Source organism: Phaenicophaeus curvirostris, chromosome 1 (assembly GCF_032191515.1).
Source record: "Phaenicophaeus curvirostris isolate KB17595 chromosome 1, BPBGC_Pcur_1.0, whole genome shotgun sequence".
Taxonomy (NCBI): Eukaryota; Metazoa; Chordata; class Aves; order Cuculiformes; family Cuculidae; genus Phaenicophaeus; species Phaenicophaeus curvirostris.
The window spans coordinates 83,748,392-83,768,925 of record NC_091392.1 but is presented as its reverse complement, the minus strand read 5'-3'; the positions used below and the strand labels follow the sequence as shown (position 1 = coordinate 83,768,925).

The following is a 20,534-nucleotide window of genomic DNA, read 5'->3' as shown; positions in this document are numbered from 1 at the left end:
TCTCTCAGCCGTTCCTCATAAGGCCTGTTCTCCAGCCCCTTCACCAGCTTTGTTGCTCTTCTCTGGACTTGCTCCAGAGCCTCAACATCCTTCTTGTGGTGAGGGGCCCAGAACTGAACACAGGATTTGAGGAGCGGTCTCACCAGTGCTGAGTAGAGAGGAAGAATAACCTCCCTGGACCTGCTGGTCCATAAATTTGAGTGAAAACAGACCGACTACTTTGCAAGTCTGTTCTGTTTGGGCTCACCAGTCCCAGCTGCCTGAGCATGGAGGTGAATGGATCCTGGCAGCTGAGCTGAGAAGAGCTCAAGATGCTCAACAAGCTCCTAGAGTGTCCTCAGGCCAGAGGAAATAAGAAGGGAATGGAAAAGGATTGCAGCAAGCTGGACTGTCACGGGGCCCTGCGCAGAACTGCTGTGCAGCTGCTTTCAAAGCCAGAATGGTGAACCAGAAACCCCTTAGAAAGCAATGCAGAGACCCAGAGTGCAGAGAGGTGCATGTGCTCTAAGAGAAGTAGCGGTCCTGCAGAGCTAGAAGCAAGGGTCTGTGCTCCCGGCTCTGTTCCCTAGCCAAAGGTTGCTTTTGCTCTACCTGGGTGCAGACGGAGCACCCCTTGGATCTCTCCTCAGGTCAGACTGTTTGAAGAAACGCCTGCCTCGGCTTGCATGCAGAGAGGCGAAGGAGCACAGCAAGACACACGTTTACCCAACCATCCAAGGAGCTGTGTTCGCAACAAGTTATTTCTGCAATGTCATCCAGGCTCCCCAGAGATGTGAGCTGGGAGGGCTCATGAGCACCATGGGTGGACGAGGTGCTAAGGGGCCTGGTTTAGTGTTTGATAGGAATGGTTGGACTCGATGATCTGGTGGGTCTCTTCAAACTGGTGATTCTATGATTCTAAGATTCTATGATTCTAAGATTCTATGATTCTATGGTTCTATGATTCTATGAATGGAGGAGTGCAGAGGTGGCACATGCATGGGATAAAGCCCTGCTTGCAGCTAAGTCCCAGCCTAAACGCACCGTGCTCATGGTGCAAGGACAGTAATGCTGCTGGGCCCCAGCAGTGCTGGGTCCCCCTCTCCCTGCTCAATCTGTGCTGCAGTGAGGGGCTCGAGGAGCAACCTGGGTGCAATAAGTTTAGGTATCTGACCAATTGGCCTGGGTGCAATAAGAGATGGGGACCTCTCAGATGGCTCTTTTCAGAGTGGCTGATACAGAGCCCCCCCCCCCCCGCAGCTTTCCTGTAGCCCCTTTCAGTACTGAAAGCTGCTGTAAGATCTCCTCAGAGTCTTCTGTTCTCCAGGCTGAACAATTCCAACTCTCTCAGCCTGTCCTCATACAGGAGGTGCTCCAGCCCTCTGGTCATCTTCATGACCTCCTCTGGACTTTCTCTTACACATCCATGTCCTACCTGCGCTGAGGACTCCAGAAGTGAACGCAGGACTCCAGGTGAGGTCCCACCAGAGCTGAGAAGAGGCGCACAGAGCAGAGTTGATGGGCAGAAAGGAAAGTGAAAGCTGTCTGCCCTCAAGTGGAGATCACCACCCTATGCTGTGATAGCTCCCGATTCCAGGAGACACACGTGCTTTCCCTACAAACCACCCAGCTGCTCAGTTTGTCCTTTTGCCCTTTATCACCCTGCTATCTTCCCTTTTAGAGAGAGCCAAAACCTTGTCTTTCCAGGATCTGACAAGGACTCATTATTAGTCCTCGAAAGGTTAAAAAAGGCAGGTAGTGCTGTGATGGGTCCAGGCCTAGGAGCAGTACAGAAAACAATCTTTCGAGAGCAAAATAGTTTGACAGTGATTTCAGGCGTGGAGGAGACGGAGAAAAGCCCACAGGGCCAAGATGCTGCTGGCAAAGGCTTTGCCTGCCCAACACAGTGCACCAGTCTGAACAAGCACAGGGGACCCTCCCAGCTCAAAGGTGGCAGCTCTTCCTGCAGTGATCACTGGGAATGGCCTCGAGCTCCGCCAGGGGAGGTTCAGGCTGGACATCAGGAAAAAATATTTCACAGAAAGGGTCATTGGGCACTGGCAGAGGCTGCCCAGGGAGGTGGTTGAGTCACCTTCCCTGGAGGGGTTTAAAGGACGGGTGGATGAGGTGCTGAGGGGCATGGTTTAGTGATTGATAGGAACAGTTGGACTAGATGATCCAGTGGGTCCTTTCCAAACTAGTGATTCTGTGAAGCTGAGGTCATGCAGAAGAGCCAAAAACCCTGGGAGACTTGTAGAGGGGACTAGTCTTGTCCTCCCTCTACTCTGCGGGTGCTACCAGAGACAGCCCTTGGTGCAGACCAAAGGGGTCAAGTGATGGCTGAGCTGGAGGAGGTCAGAAGTGGAATTGCACTGTTCTCCTGTTAGCTGCTTGGATACCACCTTCTACACTGTGCACACTTATCTTGTGCTGAGAAAAGGGATTCACCAGCAAAAGAAGAATTTGAGGGATCCACCAGGATCCCAGCCCAGAAGAATTCCCAGCTTGTAGCGAACAAGCCAGAACCCAACTCTGTCCTTTGGGGACGGGCTGTGAAATGCCTGCAGGACATGGGGGATGGGGGCTCAGCTGCTGCACTGGACTGGGAGCTGCCGTGCTTCACTGCCCGACACAGTCACTGCTTGGAAAGGAGAAACATATTTTTGTATGAATAAAATGTTCCTACCTTTTTTTTCCTCTGCAGAAAAATACAACCAGAGTATTCCCAGGTTTCTCAGCTGCACAGATATGCCACCTGTGTTCTCTGATGCAGGGGTGCAGTGGAAGCAGGGCTGCAGAGATTCAAAGGGTGCTGTGGCTATGGCGCTCTCTGAACTGGAATGTTTCTTGGCTCCTCAGATGTTAAATACTTTTAAAATCATCTTATCAGCTCAAGCTTTCTTAAAGACCCATGAGAGACCACAAGCCAGGCTCCTGCATTTGGCCTCAGATCAAGCTGGAAGGAGCTGGGCAGATTGTAAGATAAACTACGGGGAAGAGGTGATGAGCTTCAGAAAGCTGTGGCCAGTTTTCTCTGCTGCCATTCCACCAAAGGAGTTGTGGAAAAACTGGAGAATTGAGGGAAGGGCCACCAAAGTCGCCACGGCTTTCAGCCTGTGGCCCACAAAGGGAGGCTGGGGCAGCAGTGGTTGTTCAGCTGGGTGAAGAGGAGATGGGGATGTGAGTTAACAGCAGCCCCCAGGGAACTGAAGGAAAGCTGCAAGCTGACAAAGTCAAACTATTCTTGGTGGTGCCAGACAACACGAGAGGGAAAATGGTGCAAATTCCTGCTTGGGAGGTTGGGACTTGCCATTAGGAAAAGGTTTTGGTCTCCAGGAAAGTGGTGCAGCACAGGAACGGATGCCCAGAGAAGCCACAAAAACAAACTGCCTTTGCACAAAGCCGTGGTGCTACTGCTGGGAGTGTCCTGCTCCAAGCCAAACTTCTGGCTGGAGACCTAACAACAACCCAGGCCACCACCATTCCTGTAATCCTGTGGCAGAGAAACAGCCAGCTCCGCTCCAGTGGGGGTGATGGCCACCTGTACCATTGAAGGTGGGGTGACGCCCTTACCTTTGGGGACAACGCGGTGCTTCTCCTCCTCGTCCAGCTTCAGGATGGCAGCGTTGAAGCAGCCGTATGTCTGGCGCAGCTGGCAGGACGTCCCTGCCTTCCAGGGGACCACGGGCTGATGAAGAAGGTCATGAACTCCCTGCCAGACAGGGGCTGCCCGGAGCAGGGGCCGCCGATGCAGCAACGGAACTGAGCAAGGTCAGCAACCCTGTGGGAAAAGGCAGGCTGGGCTTAACCCTCTGGAACAGGGCAGAGCAGTGGGTGGAAAGGAAAGAGTGTCTGGCAGGGCAGCCTGCTCCGGTCTGTGGGTGCTGAGGGGGGAAACCAGGATAAGCTGGCCCTAGGCCTCCCTCCATCCCCTCCGCCTACAGGGCCCCAGGAGAACCAGGAGCAAAAAAGGGGGAAAAGAATGAAAACAAGGGGAAAAAAAACAAACCAAAACAACAAGATAAAGTAAGAAAAAAGAAAAAAGGCTTATCAAGAAGGTCTTGTATTCACTGTCTGAAAGGGGCTGCCTCTCCTCATCTTAGAGCTGATGAAGTCAATGATCCAACAAAAACGTGAGTGAAAGTCCACCCTCTCGCAGAGCCATGACTGAAAGGGCAGAGATTTTTCACAGCCACTAGAAAGCTTAGTAACTTTTTGCTAGTTTATTAGGTACATTTTGAAGCCTGGGTTGGGCAGAATGTCACTTACTAACGCTGTTCAGGATTGATACATGAAAAATCCACACCGCATCCATCATTTCAAATAAAAGCAGAGCTGAGAAAGAAAGAATAACTAAAGAGACCAATTGCCATAGTTTGCTTCCGAAGTGACAGCGAGACAAATAGATCATCTGTTTCAATGAACTTTATTTAATTACTTATTATACAAGGGGGATCTGAATCCCCAAACTTTCGATCATCAACATAATGGAGAAGCCCCACTGCACAAAAGGAAGGGAGAATTTGAGCCAGAAGAGAGGCTAGATCCAGCCACCTCTCCCCACGTATTTCCCACAGAAATTCTTCCTCCTTCACACAGGGTGCTTCCCAGACCAGCACGTTTACCCCAGGAATAAGAGAGACCAAACTAGCTCTAAACACTCCTCCCTCCTCCTCCTCTCCCCAACAAAAGAGGCTACTCAATGTCAGTAGTGGAATGGTTAAAGACAGGGAATACATTAGGGTTTCACTCTCTTAACCAACCTTGTAGATTAAGAAGTGGCCTGGTTACTCCCTCTCTCCTGAAAATGATCCAGGAAAACCAAAGCCCTAAAATGGTGAAGACTTACCTCCTTTCCTTCGCCCATGCCATAGCCTTGTTCTCTAAGCAGAGACTAGGCAATGAACTCAGAGGAGGCTGAAGGAAAGCCAAGGAAAATCAGGGGCTACCTGAATCCCTGGGAATCTGGTGGCTACCCTGGTGCCCTCATTCATTCCCTTTGAGGTTCAGAGACCTGTTTGGAATAGTACATAGAGAGGGTCTCCCTTAGGGATTTGGAAACAACCAGGGATACAGGACATACGGGAACCACTGTGAGGTTACACACCATTCCAGGGATGGCCCAAACCACAAACAGGGCAAGACTCCCCCCCAGCCAAGGGCCCAGGGGCTGGGGGAGCTGGGACGAGGCCCTGGCAGGGGGAAGAGAGCTCCTGTAGCAGTATTGAGGCCTCACGGGATTTTACTTCTTCTTCCTCTCCTGGGAACAGCGAGGGCAGAACCTGGTAGAAAGGGAAGCAAAACGCCAGCACTTACGGCATGATACGAACGATAAACATACAGTACCAAAGGACCTTTACTAAGGTCCCAGACAAAGCCTTAATACAAATACTCTTTTTTAACGGGTCTTCTAGGTCTGTATACACAGTACTCTCCTTTCTGCAACCCAGGATCTCCCCTTTCCAAAGGCCAACGGGCCCACTAGGTTGCTTGTTCGCTCACCATTTTCCTCTTGGCTTTGTTGTCAGACCCACGCAGGCAAAATGAAACCATTCAATGGAACACTGGGGATAGGAAAGCAACCAGTTAAGAGCAGTTTTCTTTGGAAATCATTGTTTCTGGGCTACCAAAGTTTCCCAGCATTGAATCATAAACTCCTGAATCCCAAGCAGCGATCAAGGAACAGATATTCACACTGAATCTATACATTGTCAGCAAGGAGAACCTCCCTCGCTAAGTGTGGAGGCAAGAAAATAACCTGTCGTTTTAAGGAAAACGTTGAGGAAAAATGCACGTAACAGGCCCTAGCAAGCCACCCCTCTGCCCTTCTAAATCTGAGTTAAGCCCTCTTGTCAGTCCTTGCTGCATCAGGCCCCACTTGAGCAGGACAAAACCTTCTGTGCAAGACCCTCCCCGCCCCCTTCTCCCTCATTTCGATCACGTGCAGGTTCTTACATCTGGGTTGTCACAGCCAATCATCTCCCCATAGGAGACCTGGTGGCACAGGCAGTAAGTAGGTTCATTGGGGTCCACGGGCATATCCAACACATCCGAAGGGTGCACGTTTCCAAAGGTGACTGAAGGCATCCCATACTCTGTGCTACTGCAGGACAGGAATAACGTGGTCAGCATAATAACTGGTTCCAAGTCCCTTCATGGCTCCCAAGACAATGCATTTGTTTGCCAGGGACAGATGCTTCTTCTTTTTTAGGCACACCCCCCTCCACTGAAGTGACTTGCTTTCCCCTGAAAGAATTAAAAGGCTTCCTTCCTCTTGCATCCCAAGAAAGAACAGGGGACGCACCGCCTGGTCTGGGTGGGGATCAGATCCTTTGCAAGAAAGTCTGGCTAGGCCTCCCTTGGTCTGATCCGCAGTGATGCTCCTCATTCCCGCAAACCTCTTAACCACTTACGTGCGGACGAGCTTCAACTTCTTTTGAGCAGTTTTTGGCGCCTCCTCATCAGAGTTCTTCCCTTTAGAGCGAGCACGGGCTGCTTTCTTCTCTTTTTGGGCTCGGCCCTCTGGCAAGAAGATAAAAAGGTGTTGCATCTGCCACTCCACCAAAACAGACACCTGAAACACCTCTTCAGTACTGCAATATTTTGGAGTGTATACTGGCTTTGGGCCATGCACCCCATCTCAATGCTATCTAGCGGCCTTGAATTTGCTCACACAAGAAGAGCCCAGGTCACCATCTTTTTACCTGTCCTTCAGATTCCAGCGTAACAGTCTTTGATCTGCACCACTCCAGTGCCTGCCTTCATCCCCACCACTTCCACAGTCACTTGTTTGCCTGCTGTATCAATCTGCAGCCCAGTAGCGGTACTCACTCTTCTTGCCCTTGCTGGAAGAACTGTCGTAGTCACTCGACTCTATCTGCTTCTCCTTCAGGTCTGCTTCAAAGCGAGCGAGATCTGTGTCCAGACGCCGGATGTGCTTATCGACCTGCAAAGACGAGAGTGCCCAGGAGTTACCGCAGAACAGAGCCCAGGAGGGCAAAGAGGAGTGGGCATGGGGCTCGCTAAGAGCTGAGAAGCAAGAGTGGGCAGGGCTTAAAAAGAGAGATCAGGGCCTTTCAGGATTGAAGGCTACAATTCAGCCTTGCATACGATAAGCACTAGACACTTCCCTTCATACCATCTCGTAGGTCTGCATAGCCAGCTGAACCTTGTCGTCTCCAAACTCCTTGCACTTCCCATAGGCTTCTTGGATTTGCTTGAGAAGCCCCAGTTTCTCCTCTGAAGACAAGGTCCGTGCATTGCTGATATACTCCGTGGCCAACTTATCGATCTCTGATTTGAGGTCTGAAACAAGTTTACCATTAAATATGAAAATACACATGCACGCACACACACAGACTAGAGTGACCTCCAGCTGCTCCCTGGCTCTCTTAACTCTTTCCCCAGCAGCTCTTCCTTCACCCTCCTCATTTTCTTTCCCATTGCAAGAGGAACAGTCCTCACCCTTCTCCTACGAAGGCATAACGGGGTTGCTGCCCTTCTTCTCAGTGGGCGTACTCACACATGGACTACAGTGACTTCCATCAAGAGACTGAAAAGGTCAGCATGGCTGTAGGGCTTCCTCCCCTGTCCTGAGATCCCCAGGATGAAGGCAAAGGAAAGAAAACCTGTTCAAGCTGCAAAACTACCTCTAATCCTCACCTTCTGTCCTCTGATCCAGATCTCGCATGAGCTGGAAGTTTCTCTGCAGTTCAAATGGCAGGTTCTCAATACCTGCAGGGAGAGGAAACATGGAAAAGTCAGGGTCTTGTCCACAATGCCAAGGCAAGAACAAAGCTAACTGATACCAATCCACACACCACCCCAGCCATTCCCAATGCCTCTTCCTGCTGCACATTAGTGTGCTTCCTCTTGTTGTCATCTCCAAAGGAGAGAGACTATAAAAACGTGATCCATTTAAGGCAGGAGCTCAGCTCTGTAACACAGAGCAGTTAACATAAAACTGCTGCCAGGCAGAATGACCTACATCAAGAAAGTAGAAATCCAAACTCTATAATGAAGCCAGTCATCATAACACAACATATTCACCCAGTAGATAACGTATTGAGTCATTTCTATGCAAGGATGTCAAAACTAAAGTTGATCAAATGCTAATTCACTGAAACGCGAGTCCATATTAGTGCACCCATTTTAGAGATCAGAGCCAGGAGATGCTATGCAGAGCCAAAAAGCCAGGCTGAGACAGGACAGGAAGCAGGGAACAGCAGCCTTAACCCCTGCCACACGCTTCTGGTTCTGCCTTCAACAGTGTAACCTCAGTGTGGTCTGTCCAACACCTGGAAGGATGCTATACATTGTGAATAATAAATGGCTGGAGAGCTCTGATGAGCAACGCAACGCTGACAGCCAATTCATTTTCAGAGCACTCTGCTACTCAGCCTCTGGACATCACCAGATGCCCAACTGACAAAGCTGAGGAAAACAGCTCTCCTTTATCCATGCCTGTCTAATCAAACCAAGATCCAGTGTCACTGCATCAACCTGAAGGCTGGGCTTGACTGATGTCACCTTTATACCTAATAAAAAAATACCTCTTTTGTTGAGGAGGGGGAAAAACACTTACAAACACGTATCTTCTTCCTGAGCTCACTCTCCAACACACAGAGAGCATAATCGAAGGTGTGCCTCCCATCAGCAAAACCGTCCAACACACCAGTTCCAGCAGCCGTCCACTCTTTTCACTGCCACATATTTCTACAGTGGAGACATTCCCTGAAAAGCACTCAGCCAGCAAGGAAGGGCTGCAGGCAAGAGGCAGGTTTTACCAAGCGCTACCCATGGGCCACAAGATTCATTCCTTTAAGAGGCAAAGACGACTTCGGGCTTTGCTGTGCTCAGGCGCTGCTCCTTCACCGTACGTTTCCCCCAAACAGAATACAGTAAGTTACACACAGGTTCCTCATAAGTAATTGAGCTATGGCTTCGATGGTTTGCTGTTGCCATTTTTAACTTAAATACCTGAGAAATGCTCAGATCATGGGTGTCCTTCAGTACCCAGACATGCAATCACACGGCGCACACACATCGCTCCCCTACATTCCAGGACAGGTAATGGTGCAAAATCAAATTCTAAAAAAACTAGTAAGCAGCAAAATTAAGGCTGTCTTCACATTCCTAAATCCAGCCCTTCCACGTTGGTCTGGGAGGACAGACTTCTCACAAGGCTCAAGCACCCGATGACCAGATTACATCCCTAAGCTCAAAAAACATCTCAGAAGACAATGGGGACACAATGCTGAAACCTGTCATTGCTCACAAAGGGAACTTATAGCGGGGATGAAACCCAGCTTGGGAATCTCAAGAGCAGGACTTTGCTTCCTGCAGTCCCCAGTCTGGTCAACCCCAGGCCTTTCAATCTGCACAGCAAACGAAACATGGGTCACGCTGCAGTGCACTACTTTTCATTCCTCTCCAAAGCATCTCCTGCAGCAGACAAGACAGGTATCCTCTAGGGGGAAGCAGCATCTGTTCTTGTGCTGCACACACTACCTCCAAGTTACACAGAGTTTAATAGTCCTGGAAGATCATGACTTCTAAATTCTTGTCTTTGTACTTTTTAAAAAAGATGAAAGTTATTTCTTTTTCTCTTCTAAAAAGGAAAGTCGGTGAGAGCGCAAATTCCACCGGGTACAGTCAGTCTTCCCTCAGCAGGGCTAGAAATCTTTTAGATAAAGCGAGCACCTGAGCCAGCACAAAAGCCAGTAGGATGCTATTCTCTTGGTAGAACAACCCTACACGAGACTATGGCCATGACTGAAAGCGATGTTCTAGCAGCAGGAGGAACTTGGGCAAGGGTTTGCTTCTGCTCCAGAACCTGAAAGGGACTGTGCCCTCGTTTTTACAGCCATCTGCCACTATCAGTCAGTAATGCCATCGTGTGCCTTGTCTGGAAAGCCTCTGTCCTCCCTTTGCCCCTGCGTGCCTGGTCTGTGCCATCTGTGCTTCAGAGACTCCCTCTTCCCAGGGCCTCCTCTTCCCAGTGCCAGCCCCTCAGGCAGGCCAGTCGCTCCCCTGCCTCATTACCGGCCTCCAAACGTGCAGAGCTCTCTGCTCTCGGCGGCATGAGAGAGGCGTTACCCAGCTCCTGTCTAGCAGACACCCAGCACAGACACAATTGGAGGATCATTTACCAGCCAAGCACATATGAGCAATGATCTATCTTCCCGAGGCTCATTAGCTGGGCAGGTTGCCACAGGGACTGATGAGACAAACCCCTGCCGTTTGAATTCCTTCCCTGCTAAAAGAACAGCAAAAGGATTTCCTAAAACCCCAGCAAAATGTTTCACTCTGCAAATTTATTATTGGACCAACATCCTGTAATCGCTTTGTCAATAAACTAGGAGAAAACAAAGCAAGTGACAGTACAGTAATGTTGTAATCAGAACTGCTATAAAGATGCTTTCTCTACTCAACTGCAAGAGGAAAGAAGCCGAGTACACCATTACAAACCATGATCCATCGAGAGCGCGGCAAGAACAGAAAGCACAACAACATGAAGCTGGAGCTAAGCAAGTTTTAACTGAGCAATAAGCAACCTCTGTGGTCTATAGTTTAATCGAACTGTGTGGAAGTGTTCTGCTGTCTGCAGCCTAGCTCAAAAGCTCTCATCTACCCTTAAAACCAAAACAAAGTGATGCTCTTACATCACAGAATTTATCACAGTGGAAAGAACGCTTGCTGAAAGTGCTCCGCCCGGGCTGTGACGGCTATCGGGTACAACTGCCCTAACAGTCCCAGTGAGTAAAATCATCTCAGGTTCAAATTTCTGTTTCCTTATACCTACGAACAAAACACACTTTCCCTCAGTTTTCCTGAAAACATTTGCGTTATTTATTTAATGTCATGTTATTTCGGTTATTTAATTTCCTCCTAAATTTCTCCTTTTCTGTTTACAATTAATCTGCCCTTTCTTCTCATTGCAAGATGCATCCAAGCCTTTCATAACTGAACACTGTCTACTGCAACGTACCTAAATAACTCTGGTTCTGAAATGATCACGGGAATGGAAAAACTCCCCACAGGCATCTTGGCACCAGAGAAGAGGGCAGCGAAGGGCAGCCACTCTGTCCCAGAAAGGCAACAATCTGACAGAATAAAGAAAAGCCAGGGTGTCTTTCAACATGAATGGCATAGTGGCAAGAGAAGAAGAGGAGGATGGTGAAGATTACAGTGAAGCAAATGCAAGCAAGGCCAGCAGCTTGCCCCAAAGCGTGGGCTGCCATTAATGCAACTGAGTTCATTTGCACAGTGCCCTGTCCATTCCTGTCGCAGTATGATTACCCTGTACAACATCGGAGCAGCTCTCTCACTGAGTTTTTCCTACCGTCTCCTTTTATTGCCTTGTTTTCCTTTCTTACACAAGTTAAAAGCCTCTCTACCTACCTTTGGCTTTCCTTTCCTACATTCTTACCCTTTCACTATCCTCATTCTTCTTCCATTTCTCCCATTCTCCTCTTTCCTTGTTGTTCCTCTCCATTCATTCTTCTGCAGCCATCCACAATGGTGACGTCTTCACAAACCAAGCACTCTCACTCTCCAAAAGTCAGAATCCATCACCTCACTCCTGCCCCTCCAATTCTTACTTTATTCCTTTCACGTGAGGTGTCACGTGTGGGCAGCTGCTATTTAAACTTCAGCTGCTTAACTCCAATGCTAACTCTGAGACACACACAGAGCAAGCCTACAAAGCCTGGTGACCTTCCCTACGCTTCCTTCCCCCACCGCACGTCACTCACCTGTGCCAAACAATGCGCTTGTATCATGACAGTGTCCAGGTTCCTAAAAATAAGTCCATTGCACAGAGCACCATCCGAATAAACGGTGCCTTTCCCAAGACACCTCTCAACCCACCGTGTTCAGATTCATTTATTTATTTAAATGGATTGGAAAATGTTAAAATACATTTGGAAACCTAATGACGGCTGCTTTATTGAACAGCACAGATTTCAGCACTTTGTGAACACCACATTGCTTAAGAAAATATAAAAAATCATGCTTGTGCCAGGGACTGACACGAGAAGGAGAGTTCTCTGGCCCCACAAGATAGGAAATTGGCTGGGATCTTGCGGGGGAAGCACACAGGACTTACCAGTACCCCACGATTCTCATAATTCTGTAGCACTTGAAGTCTACTGCAGGACAACTGGCTGACAGCAACCTTCAAGAGCTTCCTTGCTTCCTCATTAGGGGGAAGGATGTCTTTTCTATCTCTCCACTCCTCCTTTTAGAGGCTATGGCCCTTTCAACTGCAGTTTCTATTGTGCCGTGTCCTCACCTAATTATTTATCTTCCTATGCAGCTTACTGAAATTGGTGCCCGAGCAGAATACACACCTTTCTCTCTATTCACAGATGGCTCAACCCTACCACAATTTACACATCCTAACCCGCAGTGTTATCCTCACGACAGCTCTGTAAGGGACAGCAGAACCTACATTTAAACAGACATGGTACTCGGGTGCATGGTAGGCTGATTCGGGCACCCAGGAACCCTGTGGCCATGCTCTACATCCCAGGCTCTGGGACAGATCTTTTTGTCTTTTTCTTTTTACATTAGTTCAATGCTACAGGATCGGCAGCCAAGACAGCAGATGTTGCAAAGTTTCAGAAGAGGTATCTTTACTGCTGTGTTGAAGATCAACCTTGATTTCAGAAGCTTGGAGGATTTGGAAGACTGACGTGTCAGATGAGACTCACACAGCTCCAGGCATTTCCAGCCTGTCACGGATCTCCAATGGGAAGGTCCATCGCCAAAAAGATCACGGGGCTGTTTCCCACAATGGTCACATCAGATATCTGTTGGGTCAGTGAAGAAAGGCAGAGAAAATGCAGCATTCTTTGTCTTGGAAAGCCATCTGGTATCACCTCTGATAAAAACATCAGTCAACGACAAAATCAGTTCTAAATAAACCAATCCTTAACAATAATAAATGTATCAGCTTAGCGTGGGCTGCGCCAGGAGCTTTCACACAGAAACAAATGATGCCTATGAATCACCAAGTCCTCTCCCCTACATGAGATCTTCCATAATTTCCGTAAATCATGTGTGCTGCATCTGTGATGCAACTGATACGATGTCTTAGGAAGGCTGAAGGCATCTTCCACTACCCTGAAACAGCGCTGAACACAGAAACAATTTAAGAGATCTGCATATCTGAGGTAGGATGTGAGAAACTTCAGGGGTAAGAAGAGGAGTGGAGAGGATAAGAGCAACAACAGTAGGTAAAGTGAGAGATAAAAGAACTGCTGGGGTATTTGCAGTGCAGCTAGGTAGTAGCAGGATTGGGAAGGAATGAAGGGCTAAGCTACAGCAAGTTCTGAAATCACACCTGTGCCCACTAGGAATGCTAAGACAGCAATACACATCACACCCTCATTTGATGACACTGCATAGAGGAAACCCCTGTCAGATGCTCTCAAAGAATAATCCTGTTTTACTGGGTTCACCAAGGTTATAAAGGAACGAGAGGACATTTTCTTGTCAGTTGTAGGAGAAAGACATTGACCTTCAAAAGGGTGTGTGGTGCTCCTCTTGCTCTGTGCTTACTCTGGCGTACGTTTTTGAGTACTGACAAGCCCTGAACTGGTGCGACTCTGTGCGCCAACTGACCCAGCAAATGGAAGGAGCAAAGAAAACCTGATGCCTCCCTAATCAGTACAAAAAATGGGAAAAACTCAAAAGAAAATGACTAAACAATACCATGTTAACTTACCAGCTGAGGGCTCCTCATCTAAGCCTGTTGCCTCCAAGACAATGGAATGAATATCAAGCAGCTATCTGAGTACATAGGCCAGTGACGTTCTTCTGCCTCTCAAGCTCACCAAGGTTCCTAGCCCTCTGCCTACGACTCTCCCAAGTGTTTACATCTAATTTACACCAAATGTTGGCAGAATCTCATTCCTCAGAGGTCTGGGGTGGGGAGAGATGGAAGCGCTTTTTATTGCTTTCTTACCATTCCTCAGCAACCTTCAATGCTGACTTTTATGCAGTAACAGACTAGTTCGACCATCTGGAAATCTGAACACAGGTAGGTGAGCAGAGATGCCATTTCACAATACATCCAGCCGCCAGGGAGCTGAGGAGGGGTACAGGCTTTGGTCCTCTTGCTGTAACAGATAAACTTGTGCACTAGCACTAAAGATCCTTACTTTATTCTCATACCCATTTACAAAGAAGCTCTGCAACCCTTCAAAAAGTTCCAAACACGAAGAAAATGCAGTGTTTGCGTCTCATCTTCTGCAAAATCTGTATCAGTCACCCTTCCTTTCTCCCCCTCAAAGCCTCCACTACGTTCCTAACACAGTACGAAAGCAAATATCGAGCCAAGCACAGTCATTCAAGTTTGAGCAAGCACAAACTCCTCTAATGAGTCTTTATCCACATTCAGTCTTATCACAAAAAGCTAGCTTCTTCCTTCTTATTCTTCCTCTGTCCCTCTCCGCATCTCAAAATCCTTCACACCCATAGTTTTTCCCATGCTAAAGCCATGCTGCTGCCTTGCCAGGAGGAAAAGCACTTCAGTATCTTGCTTTCTCCCCTCAGAACCAGGCATGAAATGGTTTAGAGACCACAAACAGGGCAGTATTTGAAGAAATGGAAATATTTTCATGCTTAACTTCAGCCGCTGAAGAGAACTAAGGAAAGAGCCATGCTCAAAGAAAAACACTAAGGAAGAGGAGAAACGGAACAAGAAACATGCCTCTTCTTCCTCTTCCCTGAATCCTTAGGCTCAGTATGTGACATCTGACAGAAAACCCTAGACTAACCTTGTAGCTCAGGAACTACAGGGTTCCTGAGTGGGATTTGAGAGACAAAGAGATGGCTAAAGAACATGCACTAACCTGTCACAGTGAGATAAGGCTCAACTCAATCGCTTCTCCCAGTATGAATGGGCATGTGTTCAAATGTAGTAGACATTTTCTTACCCTCGGTCAGAAAGTGTTGGTGTGCAAGAGTGACCAGCGAGTTCACATCAAGACAATGTGCCAGCCCACAACACTTCGTCTGTGGAGCAGTTTTTAGCTAACACCAACATCGCTGTGCTTGAGCGCCCACCCTGTTCATCAGACCTGGCTCCCTCTTCCCAAAGATCAAGTCGATGCTCAAAGGAATCTGTTTTTACGTTGGCAGAAGATGTGAAAGCAAAAATGACAAAGATACTCAACAGCCTTTCAGAAAATGCTCCGTGGAATGGCTTTGAGTGGTGGCAGCATCGTATGCAGCTGTGTCTCAGCTCAGAAGGGAACCATTCTGAAGGTATTCAGAAGTTGATTTTCTTAATCTGTTAAACAAAAAGAGGAACAGGCACCGTTCTGGGGTTTTCTGTCAGACCTTGTAGTCATGGAAGGGACAGCTTCAGCAGGATGGAGGAAGGAAGGTGATCGGAGGAGACAAGATATGGAGTTCCTCTGTCAGGATGGTCAGCACAGAAAGAATGCGCACATTTTTCTGCTGCAAAAAAAACATCTGCGAGGAGAATAACACATTTCAGACAAGCATGCTTTGCAATTAATGGCTCAGAGCAAAGGCCAGGGCATGGCTAATCCTAGGTCTAAACCCGGTTTCAAATTACAGCAAGGACTTGAAAGCTACTGGAACACCAGACCTAAGCAACCACAAGACACCTTGTAATAAAAGAACCGTTGTTAACTTGGCTACTCTATGAAAATCTTATGGAAGAGAACTTCAGATGTCCAAAGCAGAGGATGCAGTATTTATGAACTGAAAGAACTGAAGCTGCATGCACAGCTCAGGCATTTTAACACATCGTTTTTAATTATCTCACCGAATGAGAATTTTGTACAAAGCGTTTCACATTCCCAGTGACTGAGCAGTGATTCAAAGTTTCATTTTGTTCTCTTTGCCCAATACAGAGTCCCTCAAATATGACCCAAACCTCAATCTGAAAATTACCTCGGTAATCAGTTTTTCGAGGCGTTCATTATTGGGACATTAGAACACTTTTTCACAGCAGTGCTGTGGAGTAGCCTGCTTCCCTTACCAATAAAATGAAGGTCAAGGGATTTACTGAGGCACAGGGACTAATGCCAAGGTGGCCAGCTAATTAAAAACGCATCTCTCAAAGTGCCTCAAAATGGTACAAAGCCTGACTTTTCAGTTACCTGCTCAAAGCAGACTTCAGCAAAAAGCAATCGGCACAACTGCTCCTCTCACTATAAATTTTTACTCACAATTTGAGGGAAGCACAATCTATGGAAGGAGAACCTGTAAAAAGTGCAACCCCCAAAACAAGCACAAACCTCCAAGTCACTTTGTCAGAGTGGTATTCAGCTGCCTCAGGCACGAGGCCACCTTTTCTCTTCCTACAATCTTCACTTCATTCATCAAACACCTTCCTTTCTTCAAGGATTTGAAGAGGTCCTACGAAAAACTGCCCTCTTTCATCACACACTCCTCATGCATTCCCTGAGCAGATCCAGCCAGCAAACCATAGGAAAGAGAATCTCTGCGGGAGGAAAAAGAGAATTCAGCTGAAACTTGTGTCTGCATTAGCGCTATTGCACTAAAAGAATTCCATTCCAATAAGTAAATGTAAATACTAGACATTTTTGGAAGAGCTGGCCAAAGCTTCTGGACTATTTATTTGTATCAATTTTCAGGAAGTTCTGGAACATTAAGGAACTACTTTAAAACTGAATGGAATGTTTCTAAAATACTAAAACAATGTAAAAAGGAGGGGGAAGAGGAAACTGAAAGCTGTCAGCTAGGCATGAAAAGAAACAGAACAGGTGACCCGAGATGACCTCAAAGAATTAAACAAAGTTGAAAATATAAAGTATTAAACTTGCCTGACTGGACCTTTTTTGGTAGAGTATACATTTCATTATTGGAAATAATTTTTTGCTGAGATTAAACTACAACTTGCATCAAATACTTGATTTGGTATCAAAAACTATCCTGCCCAACAAGCTAGAATAAGGAAAACTCCAAACATAACTATATTTAAAGTACTTTCAATGGCTACATAAGGCTTTAGAATGCATTGCAGAGAACCACCAGCAGCGGCTGCACTGCTCATGCCAATAACATGTGAAACAGTTCTTGATCCAACAGAGAAGTTAATCCCTTGGGAGTGAGATACTGACTGGAAGAACAAGAATGGAAGGAACAATTTGGCAGCAAGAGCCAGCCTCGCTGAAAACAGATAACTTTTCCACCAAGTCTTATGGAGGGCAGTACATTTAGGAACAACTAATACAGGTGATGGATAAAGGATGTTGGACCATATTCTAAGAAACAGAAAGACTGTATCATATTGATATCACGATATGTTACCCAAGTGTGAGCTCCCAGATGAAACGGCCAACAACAGCCAGCAGGGAGAAGAACGAACCCAACAGGAGAATGATAACTTGGCCTCTTTAGTAAGTACCACAAAGACGACTGGTTACTAGAGGGCTGTCAAGATTGTCACAAAGTCAGACGTTCCAGTAGGATGTCACAAGATCAAAGCAGGCTTGGAGAAGAACAGCATGACCAGTTAGAAAAGTCAAAAATACATTATTCACAGGCAATTTTAAAATCAATTACAATTTACACAGGGCAGAAACTTTTAATAAGCGCACATTTCAGCGTGGCAGGTAAAAGGTGTTACAGGTGCAACGAGTAAATACTGGAACTGTGAAAATTAACAAAAGTCAGAAAATCAGGGTAGGAAAGCCTATCAGCAAACTAACTCACTGAAGACTGAGATGGATGCTCTTTGACTGGAAGTCTTGACATGCATACAATGTGCTTTTCTCAAAGAATCTCTAGATTAAGCACAGCAAGTGTCTTACAGTTGACCAGCGAAGGGCAGTAATGCTGCATATTCTATACAGGACACCAGACAAAATTGAAAAAGGCTTTAAGAGCTCCATGAATATGCAAAAAAAAGCTAAACTACCACAGCAAAGAATGCTTTGTCCTTCCTTTAACCAGACGTTTTTAAAGTACATTAATTCTTCTAAAGCAAGACACCTTAAAAACGACAGCCTACACCACCATCAACCTTCAACAGGATAAGAATCGCCAATTCAACTGCAGGACCACACAGTTGAGGAAGAAAATAAGCATTCCTCATTTTCTCTGCATGCTCGTACTAGAAGGGGACAGAGGAGCTCTAGGGGATTTATTGATTTTAGCTGACAGTGACAAAGAGATACACAAGCATCTCGCTTTGCTGGGAGCATTCTTCAACTGCCAAGTTCATCCACAGTTTCCTTTCTCTCTGACTTGGTATCTCCCACACCTTTCCACACTCTGTGTGGCATCCTTCTCATCTCTGCCTCCCAGCTGCAAATCCCAGCCTGTCACTCCTTTATCTTCGCACTGCAGCTCTTCCTCAAATTGTGTTCTCACAGTAGGAAAACCCTGCAAATTTCTCACAACTTACTCCTTGCCCATCTGCTTCTTTCCCCTCCTGGCCAGCCCCCTTCCTCCCAACGCCTGCTCATTGCTGCTGAAGAGCCTCAGTCAACTGCAGTCTTCCACAGCAGAACCTATAACTTTGCTCAGCAATCGTTACTCCTGGAACTGGCTTGGCCAGGGAGGCAGTTAAGTCACCATCATTGGAGGTATTTAAAGGATGGGTAGATGAGGCATTTAAGGATATGGTTTAGTGGCAGACAGGTATGGTTGGACTCGACAGTTCTGGAATCCTTAACATAAGAAGGATATGGAGCTGTTGGAACGGGTCCAGAGAAGGGCTACAAAGATGATCAGAGGGCTGGAGCACCTCCTGTATGAGGACAGGCTGAGAGAGCTGGGCTTGTTCAGCCTGGAGAAGAGAAGGCTTCAAGGAGATCTTATAGTGACCTTCCAGTACCCGAAAGGGACTACAAGAAAGCTGGGGAGTGACTGTTCACAAAGGCTTGTAGTGATGGGACTAGGGGCAATGGGTATAAACTGGAGAGGGGCAGATTTAGACTAGATATAAGGAGGAATTCGTTCATGATGAGAGTGGTGAGGCACTGGCACAAGTTGCCCAGGGAAGCTGTGGCTGCCCCATCCCTGGAGGTGTTCAAGGCCAGGCTGGATAGAGCCTCGGGCAGTCTGATCCAGTGGGAGGTGTCCCTGTCCATAGCAGGGGGGTTGGAACTGGATGATTTTGAAGGTCCCTTCCAACCCAAACCATTCTATGATTCTATGAGCTCAGAAATCTTTTCCAGCCTGGTGAGTCTATGATTCTAACAGTCTGCCTCCTTACCCAACTCTTCTTCCTGTCTTTTGCACCCTCCTTCCTCACAGCTCCTTGATCCTTGCCTGTTCACTTCCAACTTCTTTTTGGCTTTCACTGAAATTTATTATGCCTCTCCTTCAATTAAGTCACAAGAGGTGACAAAAGGAGCACTACAGACACAAGGAACGACACCCATCGACACCGCATCAGCTCTGTGCTGCAGGAAACCTGGCATAGCAAAATGTTCCAAGAACCCAGCTTCGGTTTTCCCAGGCCCAAGCAAACAGGTGACAAGAGGTTTAACTAGACCAGGTACCGAACCGAGGTGAAAACCGTGCTGTTCCCAGCACAGGCTGCCGAATGCCAGCCCGGCAGCAATTCCTTCAGGAGTAACTCCTCGGACCGGCCCGCGGGGCAGACAAACACCCGCTCCGAGCCTCGTCCTCCCGCTCCCGCAAGGGCCGCTGCTCTCGGGCATCGGGGTCGCGGCTCGCACCACGCTCCCATCGCCCCGGCGCCCCTGCCAGCCCGGCCGCCCCCTCCAGGCACCGCCCGGGCGGCTCGGGCCGCGGCAGAGCTCGGTCCCGGCCCCGCCTCGGCCGCCCTTACTGTCTAGGTAGTGCTCCAGGTACATCCCCGCCGCCATCTTGGGCCCCACACCGCCCCGGCAGCCGCTTCCGCCCGGCGGGGCCGCCGCTTCCGCCCGACCTTGCAGCCGCTTCCGGCCCCGCCGTACCACCACTTCCGCCCGGCCTTGCAGCCGCTTCCGGCACCGCCGCCTCGGCGCTGGGGAGTCACACAGTGGTTTGGGTCAGAAGGGACCTTAAAGCCCATCCAGTTCCAACCACCTGCCGTGGGCAGGGACACCTCCCGCTGGATCAGGCTGCCCAAGGCCCCATCCAACCTGGCCTTGAACACAGCCGCAGCTTCCCTGGGCAACCGGTTCCAGTGCCTCGCTGTCCTCATCGTGCAGAATTTCTTCCCAATATCTCATCTAAGCCCTCTCCCTTCCAATTTAAAACCCTTACCCCTCATCCTATCCCTGCACTCCCTGATAAAGTCCCTCCCCAGATTTCCTGTAGCCCCTTCAGGTACTGGCAGGTCACTATAAGGTCTCCTTGGAGCCTTCTCCAGGCTGAACAACCCCAACTGTCTCAGTCTGTCCTCATAGGGGAGGTGCTCCAGCCCCCTGATCATCTTTGTGGTCGTCTTCGTCTCTGAATTACAGAATCATAGAATCACCAGGTTGGAAAGGACCCAGCAGATCGTCGAGTGCAACCATTCCTATCAATCACTAAACCATGTCCCTAAGCACCTCGTCCACCGTCTTTTAAACACCTCCAGGGAAGGTGAC

At 48.0% G+C, this 20,534-nt stretch overlaps 1 protein-coding gene across 3 annotated transcripts; it reads right to left on the bottom strand.

Moving 5' to 3' along the window:
- Positions 1 to 4,389: 4,389 nt before the first annotated feature.
- On the bottom strand, positions 4,390 to 19,919 carry ING4 (inhibitor of growth family member 4). Of its 3 annotated transcripts, none has more exons than XR_011338223.1 (8): positions 7,642 to 8,535; positions 7,118 to 7,284; positions 6,811 to 6,925; positions 6,393 to 6,501; positions 5,935 to 6,082; positions 5,482 to 5,543; positions 5,087 to 5,261; positions 4,390 to 4,993 (listed from the first exon to the last, which is right to left on the bottom strand). XR_011338223.1 is itself a non-coding variant. In XM_069866100.1 (8 exons), the coding sequence occupies exons 1-8, from the start codon at positions 19,824 to 19,826 to the stop codon at positions 5,222 to 5,224; spliced, it is 750 nt and encodes a 249-aa protein (XP_069722201.1). In that variant the 5' UTR covers positions 19,827 to 19,919; the 3' UTR covers positions 4,390 to 5,221. The 3 variants fall into 3 exon arrangements, 2 of the variants coding, with proteins under 2 accessions (XP_069722201.1, XP_069722209.1); XM_069866100.1 differs by adding an exon at positions 19,790 to 19,919 and having other exon boundaries at positions 4,390 to 5,261; positions 7,642 to 7,713; XM_069866108.1 differs by adding an exon at positions 10,131 to 10,158 and having other exon boundaries at positions 4,390 to 5,261; positions 7,642 to 7,713.
- Positions 19,920 to 20,534: the final 615 nt, after the last annotated feature.